Below are 22,422 nucleotides of genomic sequence, written 5' to 3'. Positions count from 1 at the left end.
GTAAGATGTAAGAAGTCAACAACTAAATTAGCTAAAATAATAATAATGGATAGGAATACATGTGATAGATGGTGATAGAAAGCAAACCTAGTGAACTAAAAAGCAAAGCTACAACACAGAGAATCAACAAAGCCAAAAGTTTGATCTTTGAAAACCACACCTTTACTGAAACTGATTAGAGGGACAGGAAAAAGTACCAGTAATGGAACTATGCTTCTGATTCAAGGTAGAGGACTGGGCACACATTACTTTTCTTCTCTCTCTTAAAGACCTACACTAATAATGAACTTTCTGAAAGAGAGACTAAACAAAACACAACAACAATCTTGTTTGCCATTGCAACAACACCAAAAAATAAGGCACCTAGGAATGAACTTAACCAAGGAAGTAAAGGACCTGTACTTAGAAACTTTAAAAAAAAAAAAAAAAAGCGCATATAGAAATTCTAGAGATGAAGAACTCAGTTAAAGAGATAAAGAATGAACTAGTGAGCTTAGGAAATAGAGCTGACTTGGTGGAGAAAAGAATTAGTGATATTGAAGCTAGAAACCTAGAAATGGCACAGATGGAAGGACACAGAGTCTTGAGCATTAAAAAAAAAAAAAAAAAAATCAAAGAATTTTATTTGACACCAGTCAGAAATGGCAATATAAGAATAATAGGCAGCCGAAACCGATTTGGCTCAGTGGATTAAGCGTCGGCCTGCGGACTGAAGGGTCCTGGGTTCAATTCCGGTCAAGGGCATGTACCTTGATTGCAGGCACATCCCCAGTAGGGGGTGTGCAAGAGGCAGATGATTGATGATTCTCTCTCATCGATATTTCTAACTCTCTATCCCTCTCTCTTCCTCTCTATAAAAAATCAATTTAAAAAAAAAAAAGAATAATAGGCAGCCCAGCAGGTGTGGTTCAATGGTTGAGCATCAATCTATGAACCAGAAGGCCACAGTTCAGTTCCTGGTCATGGCCCGGTCATGGCATATGCCCAGGCTGTGGGCTCAATCCCTAGTGTGAGGCATGCAGGAGGCATTTAATCAATAATTTCTTCCTTTTTTTTCTTTTATTAAGGTATTATATGTGTACATATCTTACCATTGCCCCAACCCCACCCCACTCCCATACATGCCCTCACCCCCCAATGTTTTGCATCTGTTAGTTATTTTATATGCATGCATTCAAATCCTTCAGTTGATCTCTTATCTCTCTCACCACTTCTTAACCTTCCCGCTGTAATTTACAGTCTGTTTGATACTTTATCAATGATTTTTTTTCTTTCTCTTCCTCTCTGAAAAAATACATTTTAAAAAATATGAGTAAAAAAACCTCAAAAACAAAAAAAAAAGCCCAAGTGTGCAAAATAAAGGAAATAATAAAAATTAGAGCCAAATTAAATGCAATAGTGAACAAAAAGACTATACAAAACATTAATGCAACAAAGCTGTTTCATTGAAAAGATTAATAAAGTCAATAAACCAGTAGGGCTCACTAAGCAAAAAAGAGAAAACACTCAAACAAAATCAGAAATAAAAGAGAACCTACAAAAATACAAATATACTATGAAAGATCTGGTGTGCGAATTCGTGTACCAGGCCTCTAGACTCTAATAAATACAGTGCAAAAATCCTAAGCAAACCGAAACAGTTTGGCTCAGTAGATAGAGCGTCGGTCTGCAAACTGAAAAGTCCCAGGTTTGATTCCGGTCAAGGGCATGTACCTTGGTCGCAGGCACATCCCCAGTGGGGGGGGGGGGGGGGGGTACAAGAGGCAGCTGATCAATGATTCTCATCAATGTTTCTAACTCTCTATCCCTCTCTCCCTATCTGTAAAAAATCAATAAAATATATTAAAAAATAAAATAAAATAAAATAAAAATATTTTTTAAAAAATCCTAAGCAAAATATTCGCAAAAAAGAATACAAAAGGATTTTATAAAAATACATTATGATCAAGTGGGATTCATTTCAGGAGCACAAGGATGGTTCAACATATGTAAATTGATCGATGTAATACACTTCATTAACAAAATAATAAATTAAAATAATATATCAATAGATTCAGAAAAATATTCGATAAAATACAGTATCCAATTATGATTAAAACACTTACCAAAAATGTGCATAGAAGGATGTTCTTCAACATAATAAGGGCTCTATATGCCAAACCCTCAGTTAAGATCATACTCAATGGTGAAAAATTAAAATATTTTTCTCTGAGATCAGGAATAAGACAAGGACATCCACTCTTACCACTCTTATTCAACATAGTACTGGAATCCTAGCCAGAACAATCAGGCAAGAGAAAAAAATAAAAAGCATCTAAATTGGAAATGAAGAAGTAAAATTGTCACTTATTGCAAATGACATAATTTTTTTATATAGAAAACCATAAAGACTCTAACAAAAAATCATTAGAAATGATAAATAGATACAGTAAAGTTGCAGGACAGAAAATCAATGTACAAAATAAACAGCTTTTCAATTCTACAGAGTAAGAATGACATTTCAAAAATTGAAATGAAAGAAATAATTCCAGTTGCAACATAAAATAATAAAATACATTAGGAATAAATTTAATAAAGGACGTGAAGGACCTGTATACTAAAACTACAAGGCATTATTAAAAGAGATTGAAAAAGATACAAAAGAAATTTCATGTTTGTAGATTGAAAGAATCAACATAGTTAAAATGGCCATATTATTCAAAGCAAAATACAGATTTAATGCAATCCCTATCAAAATCCCAAAGATTTTTTTTTTAATGGAATAAAAATTATCAGATTTGTATGGAACCACAAAAGACCCTACTTACCCAAAGCAATCCTGAGAAACATGAATAAAACTTTAGATATAATAGTCCCTGACTTCAATTATACTACAAAAAGATGATAATTAAAACAGCATGGAACTGGCAGATAAGCAGACAAACAGACTAAGAGAACAGAATTGAGAGCCCAAAAGTAAACCCACATGTATATGTGGAAATAATTTTGATAAAAGAGCCAAAAACATACAATAGATAAAAGCAAACCTCTTCAGTAAATGGTGCTTTAAAAATGGAAAGCCACATGCAAAAGAATGAAACTAGACTGCTGTTTATCTCCATATACAAAAATTAACCCAAAATGAAGCAATAATCTGAATTATAAAATCTGAAGCAATAAATTACATAAAAGAAACCATGGCCTTAAAGGGGATTTTATAAATTTGACCCCAGGATAAGGAAGTAAAGGCAGAAATAACTAAATGGGACTATATTAAACTAAAAGGCTTCTTTAGAGCACAATAAATGGCAAATAAAACAAAAAGGCAACCAGCCAAATGGGAGAAGACAGTTTTGCAAACAACAGTTCCAATAATGGTTAATATCCAAAATATAAGAAGAACTCGTACATCTCAACACCAAGCAAATAAACCTGAGCAGACACTTTTCCCAAGAAGACATACAAATGGCCAACAGATATGTGAAAAGATACTCAACTTTGCTTGTTATTAGGGCAATACAAATGAAAAGTACGATGTGATACCACCTAACCACAATTAGAATGGCTTTTTTGAACAAAACTAGAGGCCTGGTGCATGAAATCCATGCACTGGGGAGGGGGGTTCCCCTCCAGCCTGGCCTGTGCCCTCTCACAGTGCAAGAGCCCCGCAATTGATCACCTCAAACAGGGAGGCCCTGCCCACCCATCTGGGGCCCCTCAATGGATTGCTCCAAAGAGGTAGTCTGGAACTGTGGGACCCGCCACTGTGCCACACATGCAAAGTTAAGCCACCCCCCCCCCCCCCACACACACACACACACACACTTGCTGTGCACACAGTCTCCTAATGATTGCTCATTACTATGTGAGGGTGTTACGACCACATAGGCTTTTATTAGTAGGATTCAGAGGCCCGGTGCACAAAATTCATGCATAGGGGAGGGTGTCCCTCAGCCCAGTCTGCACCCTTTCCAATCTGGGACCCCTGGTGGGAATGGGCCTAAATGGGCAGTTGGATATTCCTTTCACAATCCAGGACTGCTGGCTCCCAACCTCTCATCTGTCTGCCTGCCTGCCAGCCTGATCACCTCCTAACCACTCCCCTGCCAGCCTGATCAATGCCTAACTGCTCTCCAGCTGACATAATTGCCCCTAACTGCCCTCCCTGGCTGACCTGGTGGCCCCTAACTGTCCTCCCCTGCCAGCCTGGTCCCCCCCCAACTTTTTTCCCCTGCAGGCCTGGTTGGCCCTAACTGCCCTCCCCTGCAGGCTGGTCCCTCCCAACTGCCCTTCCCTTCAGGCTTGGGTCCCTCCCAACTGCCCTTTCCTGCAAGCCTGGTCTCCTCTAACTGCCCTTCTGTGCTGGCCTGGTCACCCCTAACTGCCCTCCCCTGCAGGCCTAGTTGCCTCTAACTGCCCTTCCCTGCAGGCCTTGGTCCCTCCCAACTGCCCTCCCCTGCAGACCTGGATTCCTTCCAACAGCCCTCCCCTGCAGGCTTGGTCCTTCCCAACTTTCTCCCCTGCAGGCCTGATCACCTACAACTGCCCTGCCCTGATGGCCATTTTGTGGTGTCCATCTTGTATCCACATGGGGGCAGCCATCTCATGTGTTGGAGTGACAGTCAATTTACATATTACTCTTTTAGTAAATAGGATAAGAAATATGTATTAGAGATCCATTTAAAAAAAAAATTTTTTTTGAGGCAACTCCATACTGTTTTCCACAGTGGCTGCACCAGTCTGCATTCCCACCCGCAGTGCACAAGCGTTCCTTTTTCTCCACATCCTCACCAGCACTTGTTGATATAGCCATTCTGACAGGTGTGAGATGGGACCTCATTGTCTCTTTGATTTGCCTCTCTCATATGGTTAATGACTTTGAGGATATTTTCCTATGTCTCTTGGCCTTCTGTATGTCCTCTTTCGAAAAGTGTATATTTTGGGCAGTGGTTTTCAACCTTTCTAATGCCGTGACCCTTTAATACAGTTCCTTATATTATGGTGATCCCCAACCATAAAATTATTTTTATTGCTACTTAACCTTAATTTTGCTACTCTTAATGAATCGTTATGTAACTATCTGTGTTTTCCGATGGTCTTAGGCTCTATAGTAGTGGTTCTCAACCTAAGACTATCGGAAAACACAGATATTTACATTACAATTCATTAACAGTAGCAAAATTAAAGTTATTAAGTAGCAATGGAAATAATTTTATGGTTGGGGGTCACCACAAAGGGTTGCGACATTAGAAAAATTGAGAACCACTTATTTAGGGCCTTTGCCCATTTTTTGATTGGATTGTTTATATTCCTTTTGTTAAGCTGTATGAGTTCCCTATAAATTTTGGAGATTAAAACCTTGTCAGATATAACACTGGCAAATATGTTCTCTCATACAGTGAGCTTTGTGTTGTTTTGTTGATGGTACTTTTACTGTGCAGAAGCTTTTTATTTTGATGTATTCCCATTTGTTTATTTTCTCCTTAGTTTCCATTGTCCTAGGAGCTGTATCAGTAAAGATATTGCTACAACATATGTCTGATATTTTGTTGCCTATGAATTGATTCTTCTAAGATTTTTATGGTTTCCTGTCTTACTTTAAGTCCTTTATCCATTCTGAGTTTATTTAAAAGAAGGAACGCTTACCATTTGCAATAGCATGGATGGACCTGGAGAGCATTATGCTAAGTGGAATAAGTCAGTCAGAGAAAGATAAATGTCACATGATCTCACTCATTTGTGGAATATAATGAACAACATAAACTGATGAACAAAAATAGATCCTGAGACACAGAAGCATAGAACAGGCCAACCAACCTCAGCGGGAAGGCAGAGGAGGGGGTTAAGAGCAACCAAAGGACTTGTATGCATACGTATAAGCATAATCCATGGACACAGACAGTAGTGGGGTAAGAGCATGTGCTTGGACAGGGGGGTGGAAACAGCCAGGGAGATGTCAATGGGGAAAAAGGAGATATGTAATACTTTAAATAATAAAGAATTTTAAAAAGAAAGATAAGCATTGGAGAGACTGTGGTAAAAATAAATAAATAAATAAATAAATAAACCCTCATTCAATGCTGGTAAGAACATAACCTGGTATTGCCTTTATTGAAAAGACTATGGAAGTTGCTGAAAAAATTAAGAATAGAGTTACCATATAACCAAGCAAACTTGCTACTGGGTATCCAAAATTTTAAAACATTTATTTATAAAGATATATGTACCCTTCCATTTATTATACCATTATTCACAATGTCTAAGACATAAAAACAACTACAGTGTCCTTCAACAAATGATTAGGTAAAGAAGATGTGATACATATTAGTATATACAATGGAATACAACTTAGCCATAAGAAAAGAGGAAATACTGTCATTTGTGACAACGTAGATGGATTTTAAGAATATCATGCTAAGTGAAATAAGTCACTCAGAAAATGTCAAGAACCATATGATTTCACTCATATGTGGTAGATAAAACTAAAAGCAACAAATGGACAAACAAGGAAAAAACAACTCATAGACACAGATAGTATGGTTGTTACCAAAGGGAAAGCTGATGGGGGGAGGTGGTAAATGGTAATGGGGATCAAATATATGGTGACAGAAAGGGATTTGACTTTGGCTGATGGGCACACAATGCAATATAGAGGTGATGTGTTATACAATTTTACACTTGAAATCTATATAATTCATTAACCAGTATCACCCCAATATGTACCAAAACCTCAAAAACATGTATTCGCAAAGATATATGCACCCCTGTTCAATGCAGCATTATTCCTGGTGGCTAAGACATGGAGACAACCAAAGTGTCCTACCATAGAGAATTGGATAAAGAAGATGTGGCACATATACACAGGGGGATATTACTCAGCCATAAGAAATGACAAAATACTGCTATTTGTGACATGAATGGACCTTGAGAATATTATACTAGGTGAAATAAGTAAGTAAGAAAAAGCTGAGAACCATGATTTCACTCATATGTGGGAAATTAAACTGATATTCGTGGTCACAAACAGAAATTTGGTGGTTACCAGAGGAAAGGTGGTGGGGCCTAATAAATGGTGATGGAAGATTACTTGACTTTGGGTTGTGGGCACACAGTGTAATATACAGACCTTTTAACATAGAGATCTACACCTGAAACGTATGTGGTCCTATTAACCAATGTGACTCCAGTAAATTTAATTTAAAAAAAAAGAAAATTACCAAAAAACAATTTAATCTTACACCTAAAAGAACTAGAACAACTAATAAAACTCAATGTGAGTAAAAGGAAAAATATAATAAACCAAGTAGTCTTTAAAAAATAATACAAATTTTAATGATACCAATAGCTAGTTATTTGAAAAGATAAACAAGATTGATAAATCCTTAACCAGATTCATCAGGGGAAAAAGAAAAAAAGAAAAGAGGGATGGCTCAAATAAAAAAATCAGAAATGAAAGTTGTGAAGTAACAACTGGCAGCACAGAAATTCAAAGGAGTACAGTAGGTTCTCCGATTACATTGGAGATCCGTTCCTACAGCGCGACATAATAAGATTTTCGCAGTAAGTCAGAACCCACCTACATAAGCACCTACGTCTCTCACATGGAGCACATATACAGCAGTAATGAACTGAAACAGTAAAAAAAAAAATTTTAAATAAAGATAACAATTCCTGACCTTTACTTGTGATAAATAAATAATAATAAAAACATAAAGCACATATGTACATTTGTCGAAATGACAGACTTTTTTTAATATATATATATATTTTATTGATTATGGTCTCACATAATTGTCCTTATTCCCCCATTCCAATCCCAAACCCCTCCCAACCCCCATTGTCCATGGCCACTGGCTAGGCCCATATGTATGCACACAAGTCCTTTTTTTATATATATATTGTACATAAATGGGAGATGGCAACATAACCACAAAACAATGTATGTCATGTCCAGCGTAACCCGAGGAATGCCTGTATAAGAAAATATAATGTTGAAGTATATGTGAAACAATTGGACAATCTAGAAAAAAATAAATTCTTAGAAACATAATCTTTCAAAACTGAATCAAGAAGAAACAGAAAATCTGAACTGATTGATTACAACCAATGACATTGAATCAGTAATAATAAAATAAAATAAATCCATAAACAAAAGTGCTAGTAGGGTGGCTTCACAAAGTTTCAAGGAAAAATTAAGCTATCCTTCTCAAGCTATTCCAAAAAATTCAAGAGGAGAGAAAGACTCCAAATCTTATTTTACAAGGTCCTTATTCCAAACTAAATAAGCATACTAAAAAGAAAGAAAATGCAAGACCCATATCCCTGATGAACATAGATGAAAAATCCTCAACAGAATATTAGTAAAACAAATTCAGCTATACATTAAAGAGATCATACACCATGATTGGTGGAATTTATTCCTGGGATGCAAGGATGGTTCATTATTTGAGAATCAATCAACATGATACACCACATAAACAAAATGAAGGATAAAAATTATATGATCCTGTTAATAAATGCAGAAAAAAGCACTTAACACAATATAACATTCATTTTTTATTAAAACTTTCAGCAAAGTGGGAAGAAAGAAAACATATCTCAACATAATAAGACCATATAGGACAAACTCACAGGTACCATCAAACTCAGTAGGGAAAACTAAAAGCATTTCTCCTAAGATTGGGAACAAGACAAAGATGTTCAATTTCTCCACTCTTATTCAACATAGTACTGGAAGCCCTACCCACGGTTAAAAAGCAAGAAGTAAAAGACTTCCAAATTGGAAAGGAAGAAATAAAACTGTCATTATTTGCAGATGGCATGATATATATAAAGAACTTTTAAAATTCTACTAAAAACTTTTAGAAATAGCCTGAACAGTCACAGCAATCTTGAAAAAGAAGAAAAAAATTGGAGGTTTTACACTACCTGGTATCAAATTATACTACAAGGCGATAGTAATCAAAACTGCAGGTACTAACACAAAAAACAGACACATAGATCAGTGGAACAGAATGGAGAGCTCAGAGATAAACCTATACCTATATGGTCAATATATATGACAAAAGAGGCAAGAACATACAATGGGATAATGTGTATACAATAAATGGGAAAATTGGTGATATATGCAAAAAATGAAACTATACCACCCTTTTGCACCATATACAAGAATAATCTCAAAATGATTTAAAGACTTAAATATAAGACTTGAAATCATAAAACTTCTAGAAGAAAACATCAGCAGTAAAATCTCTGGTATTTTTCTCAGTAATGTTTTTGTGTTTGTTTTTTTCTGACGTATTTTCTGGGAAACAAAACAAGGGAAACAAAATAAATTAAGGTTTTTTTTTATAGCAAAAATCACCAAGGAAACAAAAAGGCAGCCAACAGAATGGGAGAAAATATTTGCCAGTGGGATATATCTGGTAAGGGGTTAATATTCAAAATTTATTAAAAATGTATACAATTCAAAACCAAAAAAACAAATAATCCAATTAAAAAGTGTACAGACACTTCTTCAAAGAGAAGATAAGATGACCAATGGACATATCAAAAGATGCCCCAAATTACTAATCATCAGAAAAATGCAAGTTAGATCCTCAATGAGATATCACCTCACACCTGTCAGAATGGCTGTCTTCAATAAATCAACACTCCACATGTGCTGGCAAGAATGTGGAGAAAAGGGCAACCTCACACAGTGTTGGTGGGAATGCAGATTGGTAAAGCCACTGTGGAAAACAGGATGGAGTTTTCTCAAAAAATAAAATGGACCTGCCTTATCACCTAGCAATTTCTCTTCTTATGTCATGAGGGTCAATTTGCATATCACCTCTTTATTATATAGGATTTATGGAAATTTCCTGAGGCCAGAAGGGTTTTGCATTTGCTTCTCATAAGAATTAAGGCTGGGGGATTCCCAGCCCAAAACACTCCAGAATAAGTGTTCAACTGTGTTGTTCAAGGCACAGTGATTGTGTGTGAGTCTGGCTTACAATTAGGAATTCTGAGAGGAAGTCACCTTAGCACACTCCTAAAATATCAGGTTACCCAGAGGAATTTTAGAGACAAGGATACTTTCAAGGCTTTCTGTCCCACTCAGTGGTGGGAGGAAGACTTTTGTTTGAGTCTGTGCCCACATTTATAGTCTCCTCCCTGAATTCTTCGACTGCACGTGCAGCCTCCACATCTCTAAGCCATGGAGTGGTGTGTGCGGGTGGGAGTGTGGTGTCGTTGCTGTTGATGGTGATGGTAGTGGAGGCAGTACTTGTTCTGATGGCCGTGGTGTTGTTAGCAGTGGTGGTGGTATAATGGTGATATGTGGTGGTATGGAAGGGCTAATGGTCTTAAATTAGTCACTTTTATCTGTGAAGTTACAGACAACTATTTTATGGACCATATGACCTCTGCCACAACTATTCTACTCTGCCCTTGTAGTGCAGAACCGCTGTAGGCATATGTGAAGGAATGGATGTGGGTGTGGGTCAATAAAACTTTATTTGTGGATACCGACATTTGAATTTCTTACCATTTTCATGTGTCTTGGAATATACTTCTTTTTTTCTACATTACATTTAAAAATGTAAAGAGCATGCTTAGCTGGCGGGCTATCCAAATGCAGGTTTTGAGCTGGGTTTGTCCTGTGAGCTATTGTTTGCCAACACCCTGTTTGTGGTGTTAGTGGTGGGAATAACGATGGTAGTGAAAGTGCTGAAGGCAGTGGTGATGATTGATGATGCTGGTAGTGGTGATGGTTGTAAAGATAATGAAAGTGATGGAACTGGTCAAGGTGAACATGGAGATGCTACAGGTCAAGAAGCTTCCTCACCTGGCCAACATGGCTCAGTGGCTGAGCGTCGACCTATGAAGCAGGAGGTCCCAGTTTGATTCCTGGTCAGGGCACATGTCCTGGTTGCAGGCTCACTCCCCAGTAGGGGCATGCAGGAGGCAGCTGATTGATGATGCTCATCATTGATGTTTCTCTCTCCCTCTAGAAAATCAATGGGGGAATTTTTTTTTTTTTTTTAAAGAAGCTTCCTCTTACCTTAAAACAGAGATAGATCCTCAAAGCTAAAAGAAGTTAATGTAACTTGCACAGTCGGCAATGGTTCTAATAGCTTAGGTTTTCTCATTTGCAGCACCACAGCATTTTTTCTGCACTCCTCTGACCTCTGTTGGATCAGATTTCAAATTTCTGGAGGAGCTATAACAAAGCCTTGCTCACTTAGCATAAGTATTGGTTGGCTTTGTGACCAGGCCACCACCAGTGATAAGTTTCAAGATGCAGCATTTTGCAATTGTAATGTGCCATTTAAATGTTAAACAATATTAACTGATCTGGTTCCTCATGCTTCATTAACTCTCTCCACTGCCAAAGCACAGGCTCTTCTACTTGTTAGTGCTAAAGGCAAATTTCAATTGTTTTAATGAAAATTTGCAAGTAGCTTTTTTCTTAACATTTGGATTTTGGGCAGAAGTACATATTCATTTGCTTCGCAGGAGGGAAGTATTGCCGCCTACATAAAAGGCTTCTAAAAGCGTTGGGATTCAGGGAAGACCCAGCACCTAGAGCCCTCCTAATGCTTTGCTTAAATGAGTTAAGAAGGGATTAAAAGTGTTAGGAGCAATCCAACCTGTCACACATCCCAAGCATCCAGGTTATACTAATCTGCTTACTTGTTTAATTTTCCTCATCAGTTGCGTAGTTGGCTCTATTCTGTTTCTAACTGGAGAAAATGCTTTGAAGGATTTGTGTTAAATGTGACTGTTTCTGCATAAAACTTGGCAAATAAAGTTTTTAATCAGACACACAGGTACAGATATTAGGTACCACTTTGTAAAAAGTGTTTCCACTTCACACACAAACAAATCTTAAGCCCAACAGTGCAGACCTTTAAGTCTTCCAGTGGACGAGGTGTGGGGGAATGAGGAATGAGCGATTCGGGGGAAGCAGAAGAGAGTTTTGTAAAACCTAAATGGTTCACGGGCTCAGAATAAAAAAAAAAAGGGCAACTAATCTGAAAAAGTTTTAATACTTCCATTTGTCTTCACTTGGTTTGTGCCTTTGTCTGGAAATTATTACACTTCAACACTGGTTCCCAAAACTCTTTTTAGCTTTTTCTAGTTTATTTTCTCAGAGCAAAGCATCTATTAAATATTAGAGAGAAGTCTGAGAAAAACGCAGCTTGTAATATATAACCCTAATTTCTACGTGGATAGGTCCATGTTTAATTCTGTCATACTCGTAAAGTATGATTCCTGGTAGAGCAGGAATGAAGGGATGAGCTGTTTGGAAAGCGATTTCTTTTCCTTTTGGAGAGTGGTTTCTAAATTAGGTTTAATGACATCAAAAGCAACAAGACTCAAAATCCAACCTAAACACAACAAAAATGGTGGGGGGTCCAAGAACCCTGTTCTCAGGCCTGCTCCCCACTACCCTATCATCGCCACTCTACTCTTCATTGTTACCTATTTTGGTTGTTTTTCTCTTCTTGGATGGCTTCTCGACCTTGGAAGCTGTTTATAATTATTTTCCCCATGAATTATTCACAAGCAGATTCAAGTAAATCCTCATTTCTTTTTTTACCAGAGGGTCAGGGTCAGCTGTTGTTCCTTCACCTCCTTCTGGACGAGCCCCCTGCTCTGCCTCCAAGTCAGAGAGCCTCCGGCTCTCTGTGAATAGATTGCTGTTAGTGCTCAACTTGTGAGACTGGAGAGTCCCAAGCTAGCAAGGCACCAGCGGCCCTAACTCAGAGGATCCAGCCCAGTGTGCCCAGGCCACGGGGGCTGTGCAGGGAGTACTTTGCACCTGGCCAGGAGTTCTTCCTCAGCATTTTGGAGATGGCCTCAGTCCACATAGCCACCTCAGTGTTAGAAACCCAGCCTATATTCACACACACATCCTCGCCCAGGTGATCCAAACAGAACACAGTCTACTCGCAGGGGTCCTCAAACTTTTTAAAGTGGGGGCCAGATCACGGTCCCTCAGAGAGCTGGAGGGCCGGACTATATGAACTACTAATTCCTACTGTAACACCTCGGCTGCGCTCACTGCCCAAAAAACCTGGCGGGCAGGATCAGACTCCCCTGGGGGCTGCATGTGGCCCGCGGGCCGTAGTTTGAAGACCCCTGGGGGAAGTGAGAGCCACGCACAGCCTGGAAGAGTGGTCGTACGTGAGATGACTGAGTGAGAGGGACAGGCAGTGCACCTGAGCTCATCACCTCCTGCCCTCCTGCCTGCCCCTGCAGGACCCCGTCAGTTAAAGGGGAAGCACTCACTGTGGAGGCAGTGCTTTCCAGTTGGGTGTCCAGGCATCATTGTCCTCCGGGTAGGCCTCTGTTATCTGGTGTCGAGAGCATTGGGGATGCTGGTTGTGTACTCTTCCAGCCATTGATGTGGCTACTCAGGTTGTCTCTTTATGATTCATTTGTCAGAGATGAAATATATAAAACAAAGGAATCAGAACTAGTGCTTTGTTAGTTCATGTCACCCTAAAGGTTCCTGCAGGTCACCCAGCGGAGCATTAGAGGAGTACACTGTGCCTCATTGCGCTGTACCACTAATGTGTACTGTGCTTTCTCACACGCATTCCCCACACTGTCCAAAACCCCATCTGTGAGTATCACATTCCACTCAGGCGCCTTTCTTCAACATCCCATCATTTCCTAAAGTAAATGTTGTATCTGTAATTGGCATCCAAGACCTTCTAAGTAAGGCTTCTCCCAAGCTCCGTCAACTTTATCTCCCAGCTTCCTGGCACTAGAATTTCACTACATGCAACTTGCACAGGTCCCTGCCTCTTTGCTTTTGTTTCACGATGTTCCCTCTGCCTGGAAGATTTTTCTTACACATCTGCACCCATTGGTTTGAAAAAAGTACGTTATTATAGAAAATTGTAAGCAGACATGAAAATAAAGAGAATTACATAATAGACCCAAGGTACCAACTTGAATGATTATCTCATGTGATTAACCCATGGCCAGTCTTATTTTCTCTGTTACCTACCCACTCCTCCTCCTTATCCAGATTATTTTTTAAACAAATCCAGATATCATATCATATCTTTCTTTTAGTTCTTTCATATCAGCTTACATATAAGCCCTTAAACTTGAAGTTCATTTTGACTAGATATAAAACCTTGATTCACATTTTAATGCCTTGGGTATCTTCAGTACTTTATTTTATTGGCTTGTTATAAAGCTTTTTCTGTTGACAAGTCGGAAGATAATCTGATTTTTATACCCTTTTTTAGATATACAGGTTTTTTGTGCCTCCCATACCCCTGCCACAACCCAAAATAACCAAAGTGGGTTTTTGTTTTTGTTTTTATGTTTGTTTTTCTTTAAAGTTTAGTGATGTACTATAATTGATATTTTGGTTGTTAATACTGAGTCAGTTTTTTATTGTACCCTTTCACCATGAATATCCAGGAAGCTAGAAATCATAGTTTTAGTACTTATTCTTATCCATTAGTTACTTAATTCTCCAAGTTCTCCTTTTATGTGCATATTGTGCTTTCTTTGTGTTTATTCTATATTTATCACTTTAAAAAAATATATTTTAGCATTCTAAATGCATACATATTTAGTGTTAGAATTTCATTAGTTTTGATAAATGCATATGTCTACATAATCTCTGTTCTCCTAGATAAAAAGTATCTGCATTATGGGAAGTTCCCTCTTGCTCTTCCCACGAAATAGTCCTTCTCACCTGAGTCAGTATTTTTATGGCTTTCACATCACAACACTTTTGTCTACTCTAGGATTTCAAATGAACTGAAGTATTCATTTTTAAAAATTTAAGACAGCTTTCTATTTTCCATGTCCTACCTATTTTAAGGTATGATCCACTGTATTTTTTTCACTCTTCTGTCCTTCCTGGTCTAGCATTGATTTCTGAAATTACTTTCTCTTTTATTTCTAATTCCTGAATTCTGTTCACAAATTACATTGCTTCTGATTCTTTCCCGATTCTGATTTATGTTGTTGCCTCCCATTACATTTTTTTTTCAATTTCTTTTAGCTCATTTTGAAATACTAGATTTCAGTTTCATGTTGGCATGTCTTTGTTATACATTCATGTTTGACTACTATTACAGTGGTTTAATGTTGCTTTTATCTATTGATTCAACTTTTAATATTAGGAACTCGCCTTATTATTTCCAGGAAGCACCTAGCATAATGCTCAAATTAATAAGTTATTGATAAATAACCTTTTTATTGAATTGAAACCTAACCTATTGTGAACAATGTGAGATTTTCACCACGCTGTAGTGAAAGCGATATCTTAATTTCATAAAACCTTAAGACTATGCCTAAGACCTACCAATCACAGAGCTGCAAAGACCTTAAAGCTCTTGCTCAGTGGCTTTATTAATAATTCCATTTTCACCCAGTGTGGGGCCTGCAGGAGGCAGCCAATCAATGATTCTCTCTCATCATTCATGTTTCTCTCTCTCCCTCTTCCTTCTTCCTTGAAATCAATAGAAACATATTTTTAAAAAATTAATTTCATTTTCATAAACAACTCTCCCAAGATCTTACAGACATGTAGTAGCAAAATTAAGGCTAAATCCCTGGTTTCCTGACTCTCAGTGTAGTGTCGTATATATTGGGTCGGCAGCTAAGTAATTGCGGATTTTTTAAAGAAAATCAAAGACAATTTTTTCATGGAACTAAATAACTTTATTCTGTAATGTATTGCCCATTTTGATCAATGACCTTTTGCCATCTTTCAGGCAGCATCATAATCCCACGTTCAAAAAACTTCTGGTTTTTATTAGCAAAAAACTGAATCAGGTACGATTTGACATCATCATCATTATTGAAATTTTTACCATTCAAGGAGTTTTGTAAAGATCGAAACAAAAAGTAATCAGATGGTGCAAGGTCAGGACTATATGGTGGATGTGGCAAAACATCCCAACCAAGCTCCATTAATTTTTGCCGAGTGACCAAAGTTGTGTGTGGCCTTGCATTGTCATGATGGAATACAACACCTTTTCGATTTGTCAATTCGGGCCGCTTTTCTTCAACTGCATTGTTTAATTTCATTAGTTGTTCAATGTAGACATCAGAATTGATCGTTCGGTTGGGTGGTAAGAGTTCAAAGTAGACAATTCCTTTGTAATCCCACCAAACTGATAACAAAACCTTCTTTTGATGAATATCAGCTTTTGATGTTGTTTGAGTTGGTTCACCTGGCCTGCTCCACGATCTTTTCCACTTGATATTGTTGTAAACAACCCATTTTTCATCGCCAGTTATCAGTCGTTTTAAAAATGGATCATTTTCATTACGTTTCTTTAGCAAATCGCAGCTGCTAATGCGTTGCGTTAACTGTGATTCTTTCAGTTCGTGAGGAACCCATGTATCGAGTTTTTGAACATAGCCAAGTTGTTTTAAGTGATTTTCAATGCATGTATGTGATACATGAAGCTTCTCTGCAATCTCACGTGTTGTACTGTGACAGTCCGAATTGATTATTGCTTTGATTAGGGCGTCATCAACTTCAACTGGACGACCAGAGCGTTTTTCATCTTTGAGTGAAAAATCACCAGAACGAAATTTGGCAAACCAATTTTGACACTGCCGTTCTTTTAAGGCTTCGTCACCATAAACAGCACATAACTTTTTATGAGCTTGCGATGCGTTTTTCCCTTTGAGGAAATAAAAAAGCAAAATATGACGAAAATGTTCCTTTTGATTTTCCATTTTTTAACGAACTCTAAACGAAAACTACAAAACAGATCAAAAAACTTTTTTTTACTGATTAACAGCTGAATAGCCAACTATCAAATAACAAAATGTGTTTTACATTTGTACTACGTCTGCAAACCTAAAAATTCAACTGAAGCCATATATGTGTAAAACCCGCAATTACTTAGTTGCCGACCCAATATATTGACAGTCTCAAAGTAAAGAAAAACGTGTTTATACACAATATAAAATGTGTGCAGATGTTGCATACCTACTTTCTGTCCTTTTTCCCCCTCCCATTCATAGTTTCTGATAGAGTCTATATAAATATGTACTCATCAATAGCTTATTATTGCAAGGTACCTATCTGATTTTCACCCAAACTTGTAGACAAGAGGGTTCCTTGAGCAGTGGTACAGAGCAAGAACAAAAGAAGAAGTAATGGGGAATCACATTCAAGGACAAGGAGGCCCCTTTCCACCGCTCTCCTCACCCCACTGCCAGCCTTGGGGAACGCATCAGGTGGAGTGTGATTGGCTGGTGAGGCACTCAGTCAGCTTCCTCTGCCAGCCTCACACAAACAGTCGCCAAAGCCGCACCCAGAGGATGGAATCAGGAGCTTAGCTGTGATTGCAGCCTAGAAAGAGTTTTGTCAACAGAAGGCAGCATCCTAGACACAGCAGAAGCTCTTCCAGCAGAAATAAAGGATCAAGTGAGAGGTTTTTCTCATCGCAGCCACTGGTTCTGAGTATCAAGGGCTAAGGGGAAACATACAAAATAAACAACGTGTTATTTGTCATACAGTATAACCAATCATATGGGATTAGATAGCTGTTGTGAAGAGCCTTAGAAGAACAACACAGTTGCTGGATACGGCCCCAGAGGGCAATAGTGAGGGGGCTGGTAGATCACCCAGCCAGTGGCATCGTTGGGGGTATTCTCTCTCCACTGTATCTCTGAACTGCTAAGCTGGTGCTTGAAGAAAGGCTTATGAGGAAGGAGTGCATAGAAGGAAACGTAGAAGAATTGGGTTCAGAAGAATCATGAAGTTGAACTCTAAATAGGACAAGCCGGTGTGTGCTAAAAGAGATACTGAAGCATGATACAGGGACAAGAATAAAATCCCACTAATTCCAGCCCTTTCCTTCAGATGTAATCATAATTTATAATACTCAAAGTTGCAAAACTTCAAGAAGAAAATACTTATTTGAGAATGCAATTGTTTGATATGTTTATTTAATACCTCAAAAATATAGTAAATAATCTATTGTAAATTTGAGCCAACTCTCCAACAGGCCAAACTTGCTCTCTCCACCCTAGCATGGTGCCCTTTGACTTTAATGTGAAGACAAATCATCTGTTCTCATGGTAAAATGCAGGTCCTGGTTCAATGGTGCCAGGTGGTGTTCAGGATCCTACATTCCTATCAGGCTTCCAGGGGTTGCTGATGCTGCCAGTTCTCACTGGGCACTTTGAGTAGCCAACTATAGGGAGACCTAAGCTGTGCCTGCCTTTCACATCTGGGGCTTGTGCAGTGCAAAAAGATCACTAAGTAGGGATTTGGGTATCACATAAGACGATACTGTTTATTTCAACACACTTAACAGGCACTAGAAAGGGAAAAGGTAACACTGGTTCTCTGGTTTGCGGAGCTCTTGGGCAGGAACGGGGGCTGCAGGAGAATGCTGACATTAGTAGATGCCATGTGGGCAGAGAAGGATGCTACAGGAACTATAAGAGAAGCATAGCACAGCTGCTGTGAACATATCAGAAAAGGAAGAGGTTACTCTGACTCAGTGGTCAGCAAACTCATTAGTCAACAGAGCGGCAAACAGAGCCGCATGTGGCTCGTGAACTGCAGTTTACTGACCACTGCTCAGGCTGATCAAGAGCATGTGGTTTCATTGAGGAGGTGAGATTTGAACCAAGTGTCTTTTGTAAGATGCTTACAGTGGATCTGGGAGGAAGGAGCTAAGTCTGAGAATGAACTGACTTCAAGAAAATTATTCTAGTCTTGATAGTACATCCTGCAGATCACAAACCAGATGAGGGGCCTGGCATTGAGATCAATCCTGTGGCTTCTCTAAAGAAGGAGGAAGAGTAAAGAAGTGTAGTGTTTGGACCAGGAATACCTCAATAAAGCACATGATGCTAGCTTGGAAGATGATCAAGCACAGAGGTGATGCTCAAACACATGGTGTGCCTTGCTTGTTGCAGATGGTCACGAAATCTTGTTTAAATATTGAATATTTAAATTTGAGCAAACTACTCTGTGCTGTGTAAGCAGAGGTGGAAGTATGTTTCTGACCTCTCTTAAGTTTGACACAGTGTAACCTTAATAATCGGACCAATCTCTCAGCTCATATACTGTAGTTTGACTAGTCATTTGTCAACTCTATTAAAATATTATTTTCCAGTTAGTCACCAAGGTGTCCTCTCTATCTCTTCTCCTTTAGTCAGCCAGAAATTGTAAATTCCAAAAACTACCACAAAGTAAAACAGTTATAATGTAAGAAAGTGCTTGAATCATAGAAAGCTCTAGCACCCTAAGCCCCCAAGACAGAATATTTTACTGAACAGTAGATAACTTGCAAAGATGAAAAACCTGAGGAAATTCATTCATTAGCTCTGAAAATCTCAAGCTTGTCTATTTTTTTTTTTTTAATTGAAACCCTAGGAAGAAACACAATCTAAGGAGAAACAATTTGGAGGACTTCTTAATTATGTCCCTAATATGTAGATATTTCTCTCAGTTGAGCACCATTAAGGCAAAGAAATTTCTAGGCTGATTCCCAGGACTATGCTGGAAGGCCAGTAGGCATGTGTGTTGAGCTAATTCTAATACCTACCTCAGAATATATATGTATTTCCTCCATTCGGGAATTTTGTACAATGGCATGGTCTCGTCATTTATTTTCTAAATCTGTGTGGGGTGTTATTCTAAACCCTTTCTTCTTTGGGTGTGTGTTTTTTGCTGGAATGGGTAGCCATGGATGTGGAAACTCTAGCTCTATTACAGATTTACAGCTTGTTCTCCCTGAGGACCGGTCTGATGCTAATGTGCTTGAGCTTACCTATGAGACTCAGGATGCATGCTGTCCATCACAGGTTTCTCTAGAGATGCAGTGATTCCAATTTCTGCAGAGTCCTTTTTGGAAACAGACTTTATAGAGATGCAGATAATCAGTTTCTGCTTTACTCTGGCCGGCTGCTCTGATAAAGCCTTTTTTAAATTGGTGGATTAGGTGCCCTGGCCCGTGTAGCTCAGTTGGTTGGGCCTTGTCCAGTGGACTGAAAAGTTTCCAGTTCGATTCTCAGTCTGGACACATGCCTGGGTTCTGGGCTCAATCCCTAGTAGGTGTGCAGGAGGCAGCTCCAGGCATGCAGGAGGCTGCTAATTGATGCTTCGCTCTCACGTCAATGTTTTTCTCTCCCTCTCCCTTTCTCTCTCTCTAAAAAAATAAAAAATAAAAATAAATCAACTAAAACAATCTTAAAGCAATAAAACTGGCAGATTTGGTAGGGCTGGACTCTCATCTCTCTCCTCGCTATGGTGCGTACTGGCTGACCAGTATACCTGAGAGAACAAGGGTCTGGGTGATTAGCTTTTTATCATGTGTGATTTCCTTGTCTCATCTCTGTTTTCTTCTCCTCCAGCAGACATGGGTTCCATGAGGCAAGTGTGACCCTGAAGCCCAACCCTGCAGCCACAGCCCGACACCCAGCTGGGCAGGCAGAGCACCATGGATGGCATGATTGAACAGAAGAATCTGATGCACAGTAAGATCAACGATGCTGGCAAGAGGAATGGCTTAATTAATACCAGAAACTTCATGGCTGAGAGCAGAGATGGCCTGGTGTCTGTTTACCCTGCACCCCAGTACCAGAACTGCCGGCTGCTGGGCAGTGCAGCAGCAGCCACCCTGGACAGCGGCAGGAGTGAGCCGGTCCAGCAGCTGCTGGACCCCAACACCCTGCAGCAGTCAGTGGAGTCCCACTACCATCCCAACATCATCCTCTACTCCGAGGGCATGCTGCGCTCCTGGGGGGATGGTGTGGCTGCCGACTGCTGCGAGACCACCTTCATTGAGGACCGGTCACCCACCAAAGAGAGCCTGGAGTACCCCGACGGGAAGTTCATTGACCTCTCAGCTGATGACATCAAAATCCACACCCTCTCCTATGATGTGGAGGAGGAAGAGGAATTTCAGGATCTGGAGGTCAGATGGGAATGGGATCTGGTGATTTGGTGGGAATCCACGAGTGCCTGGCAAAAATTAGGGAATGGAACTAGTGTGATAAATTGCAGAGAAACTGAAACATTTTGGGTGCCCCTTAAACTCTTCAGGATTTGCGAAAGATGGGAGGAATGGAGATAGATTAAATGACCAAGACCCGAGGGCTTCAGCAGGAATTCTCATCAGAAGTGCCCTAAGGTAATAGCTGTGGCGATTGGGGCTACAGGTGGATTCAAAGGTTGGCAGCCCCAGAGGGTCACTTGAGGACTCCCACTAATACCCCACCCACCGGAAAGAGGGGTTATTGGCAACGTGAACGAGGTGAGAGGGACATGTAGTGCTAGGCAGCAAAAGGCTAGAAATGCATGTGTGTATTTTTGGGATGTATTTTTATTGCCCCTCGTGCGTGTTTTCCTTAATTTGGCAGGTCAAAGTTTCTACTAAAGCTGTGGTCGGCAAACTGCGGCTAGTGAGCCACATGTGGCTCTTTGGCCCCTTGAGTGTGGCTCTTCCATAAAATACCACGGCCTGGGCAAGTCTATTTTGAAGAAGTGGCACTAGAAGAAGTTTAAGTTTAGAAAATTTGACTCTCAAAAGAAATTTCAATCATTGTACTGATATTTGGCTCTGTTGACTAGTGAGTTTGCTGACCACTGTACCAAAAGGATCACTGGTAGAGCTAAAACCTGCTGGAAGAAGTCGTAGAATTGATAGTCTTAAGAGAAGGGAAATTAAATTATCCCAAGAGTCACTTCTTCATTAGACTGGAGAGCAGGTAAGGGTGGTTGGATTCCATTCTTAGAAGCATGCACATAGACTTGGTGTAAGATGCACAACAGCCTCCAGTGTGTCTCGTCCCTTCTCCTTCGATGAAGCACCCCAAATGGGAGGCTCTTTTGTCCACACATCTTAACAAAAGCCATACATTTGGCAAGTAAGAGGCAGAAACCCAAGCCTAAGGAAGTAATTTTACTGGCTTGAAGATAGAGGATATTCCTCTAGGACGTGAGTGGCATAGAAAGAAGAGCCAGGTTTTCTGGCGGAGGCAGGAGAGAGCGTGAAGGAGGAGGTTTGGAGCAGAATCAGACCCACATGCATGGGGCCCCGGACTAGGTAGAAGGCCAATGAATAATGAGGAATTGATGGCTCAACAAGACCAGAATTGTCAGGATTGGAGGTGAAAGAAGCAGCTGGAGAGAGATGTTCTTTTTTAATGGCATTTATTACGGTAACATTGGTTAAAAAATCATACAGGCTTCAGGTACACAGTTCTATAATACATCATCTGTTTATTGTATTGTGTGTTTCCCCCCCAAGTCAAGTCTCCTTCCATCACTATTTACACCCCCTTTACTTTCCTCTACCTCCCCCCACTGCCCTTTCCCTCTGGCAATCACCGTACTGTTCTCTGCATCCACAAGTCTATCTTTACTTTGTTAGTTTATTTTGTACATTAGACTCCACATATAAATGAAAAAAATCTTGGATATTTCTCAGCAATATTTTT

General features: G+C 39.4%; 1 protein-coding gene across 13 annotated transcripts in view; it reads left to right on the top strand.

Annotated features, from left to right (window-relative positions):
* The window catches only part of SYNDIG1 (synapse differentiation inducing 1), a 129,386-nt gene that overhangs the window by 44,443 nt on the left and 62,521 nt on the right, over window positions 1–22,422 (top strand). For 7 of the 13 annotated variants that reach the window (XM_084887115.1, XM_084887113.1, XM_084887125.1 and 4 more), the window contains one exon: window positions 20,338–20,897. In XM_084887115.1, coding sequence (XP_084743241.1) covers window positions 20,421–20,897 — 477 coding nt within the window. In that variant the 5' untranslated portion in view covers window positions 20,338–20,420. Of the gene's footprint in view, window positions 1–20,334; window positions 20,898–22,422 lie in introns of all 13 variants that reach the window. The other 6 variants (XM_084887120.1, XM_084887116.1, XM_084887121.1 and 3 more) reach the window with 1 other exon arrangement.

This window comes from Pipistrellus hanaki, assembly GCF_964339955.1.
Source record: "Pipistrellus hanaki genome assembly, chromosome: 6".
NCBI lineage: Eukaryota > Metazoa > Chordata > Mammalia > Chiroptera > Vespertilionidae > Pipistrellus > Pipistrellus hanaki.
This window is presented reverse-complemented; position numbering and strand designations above follow the sequence as displayed.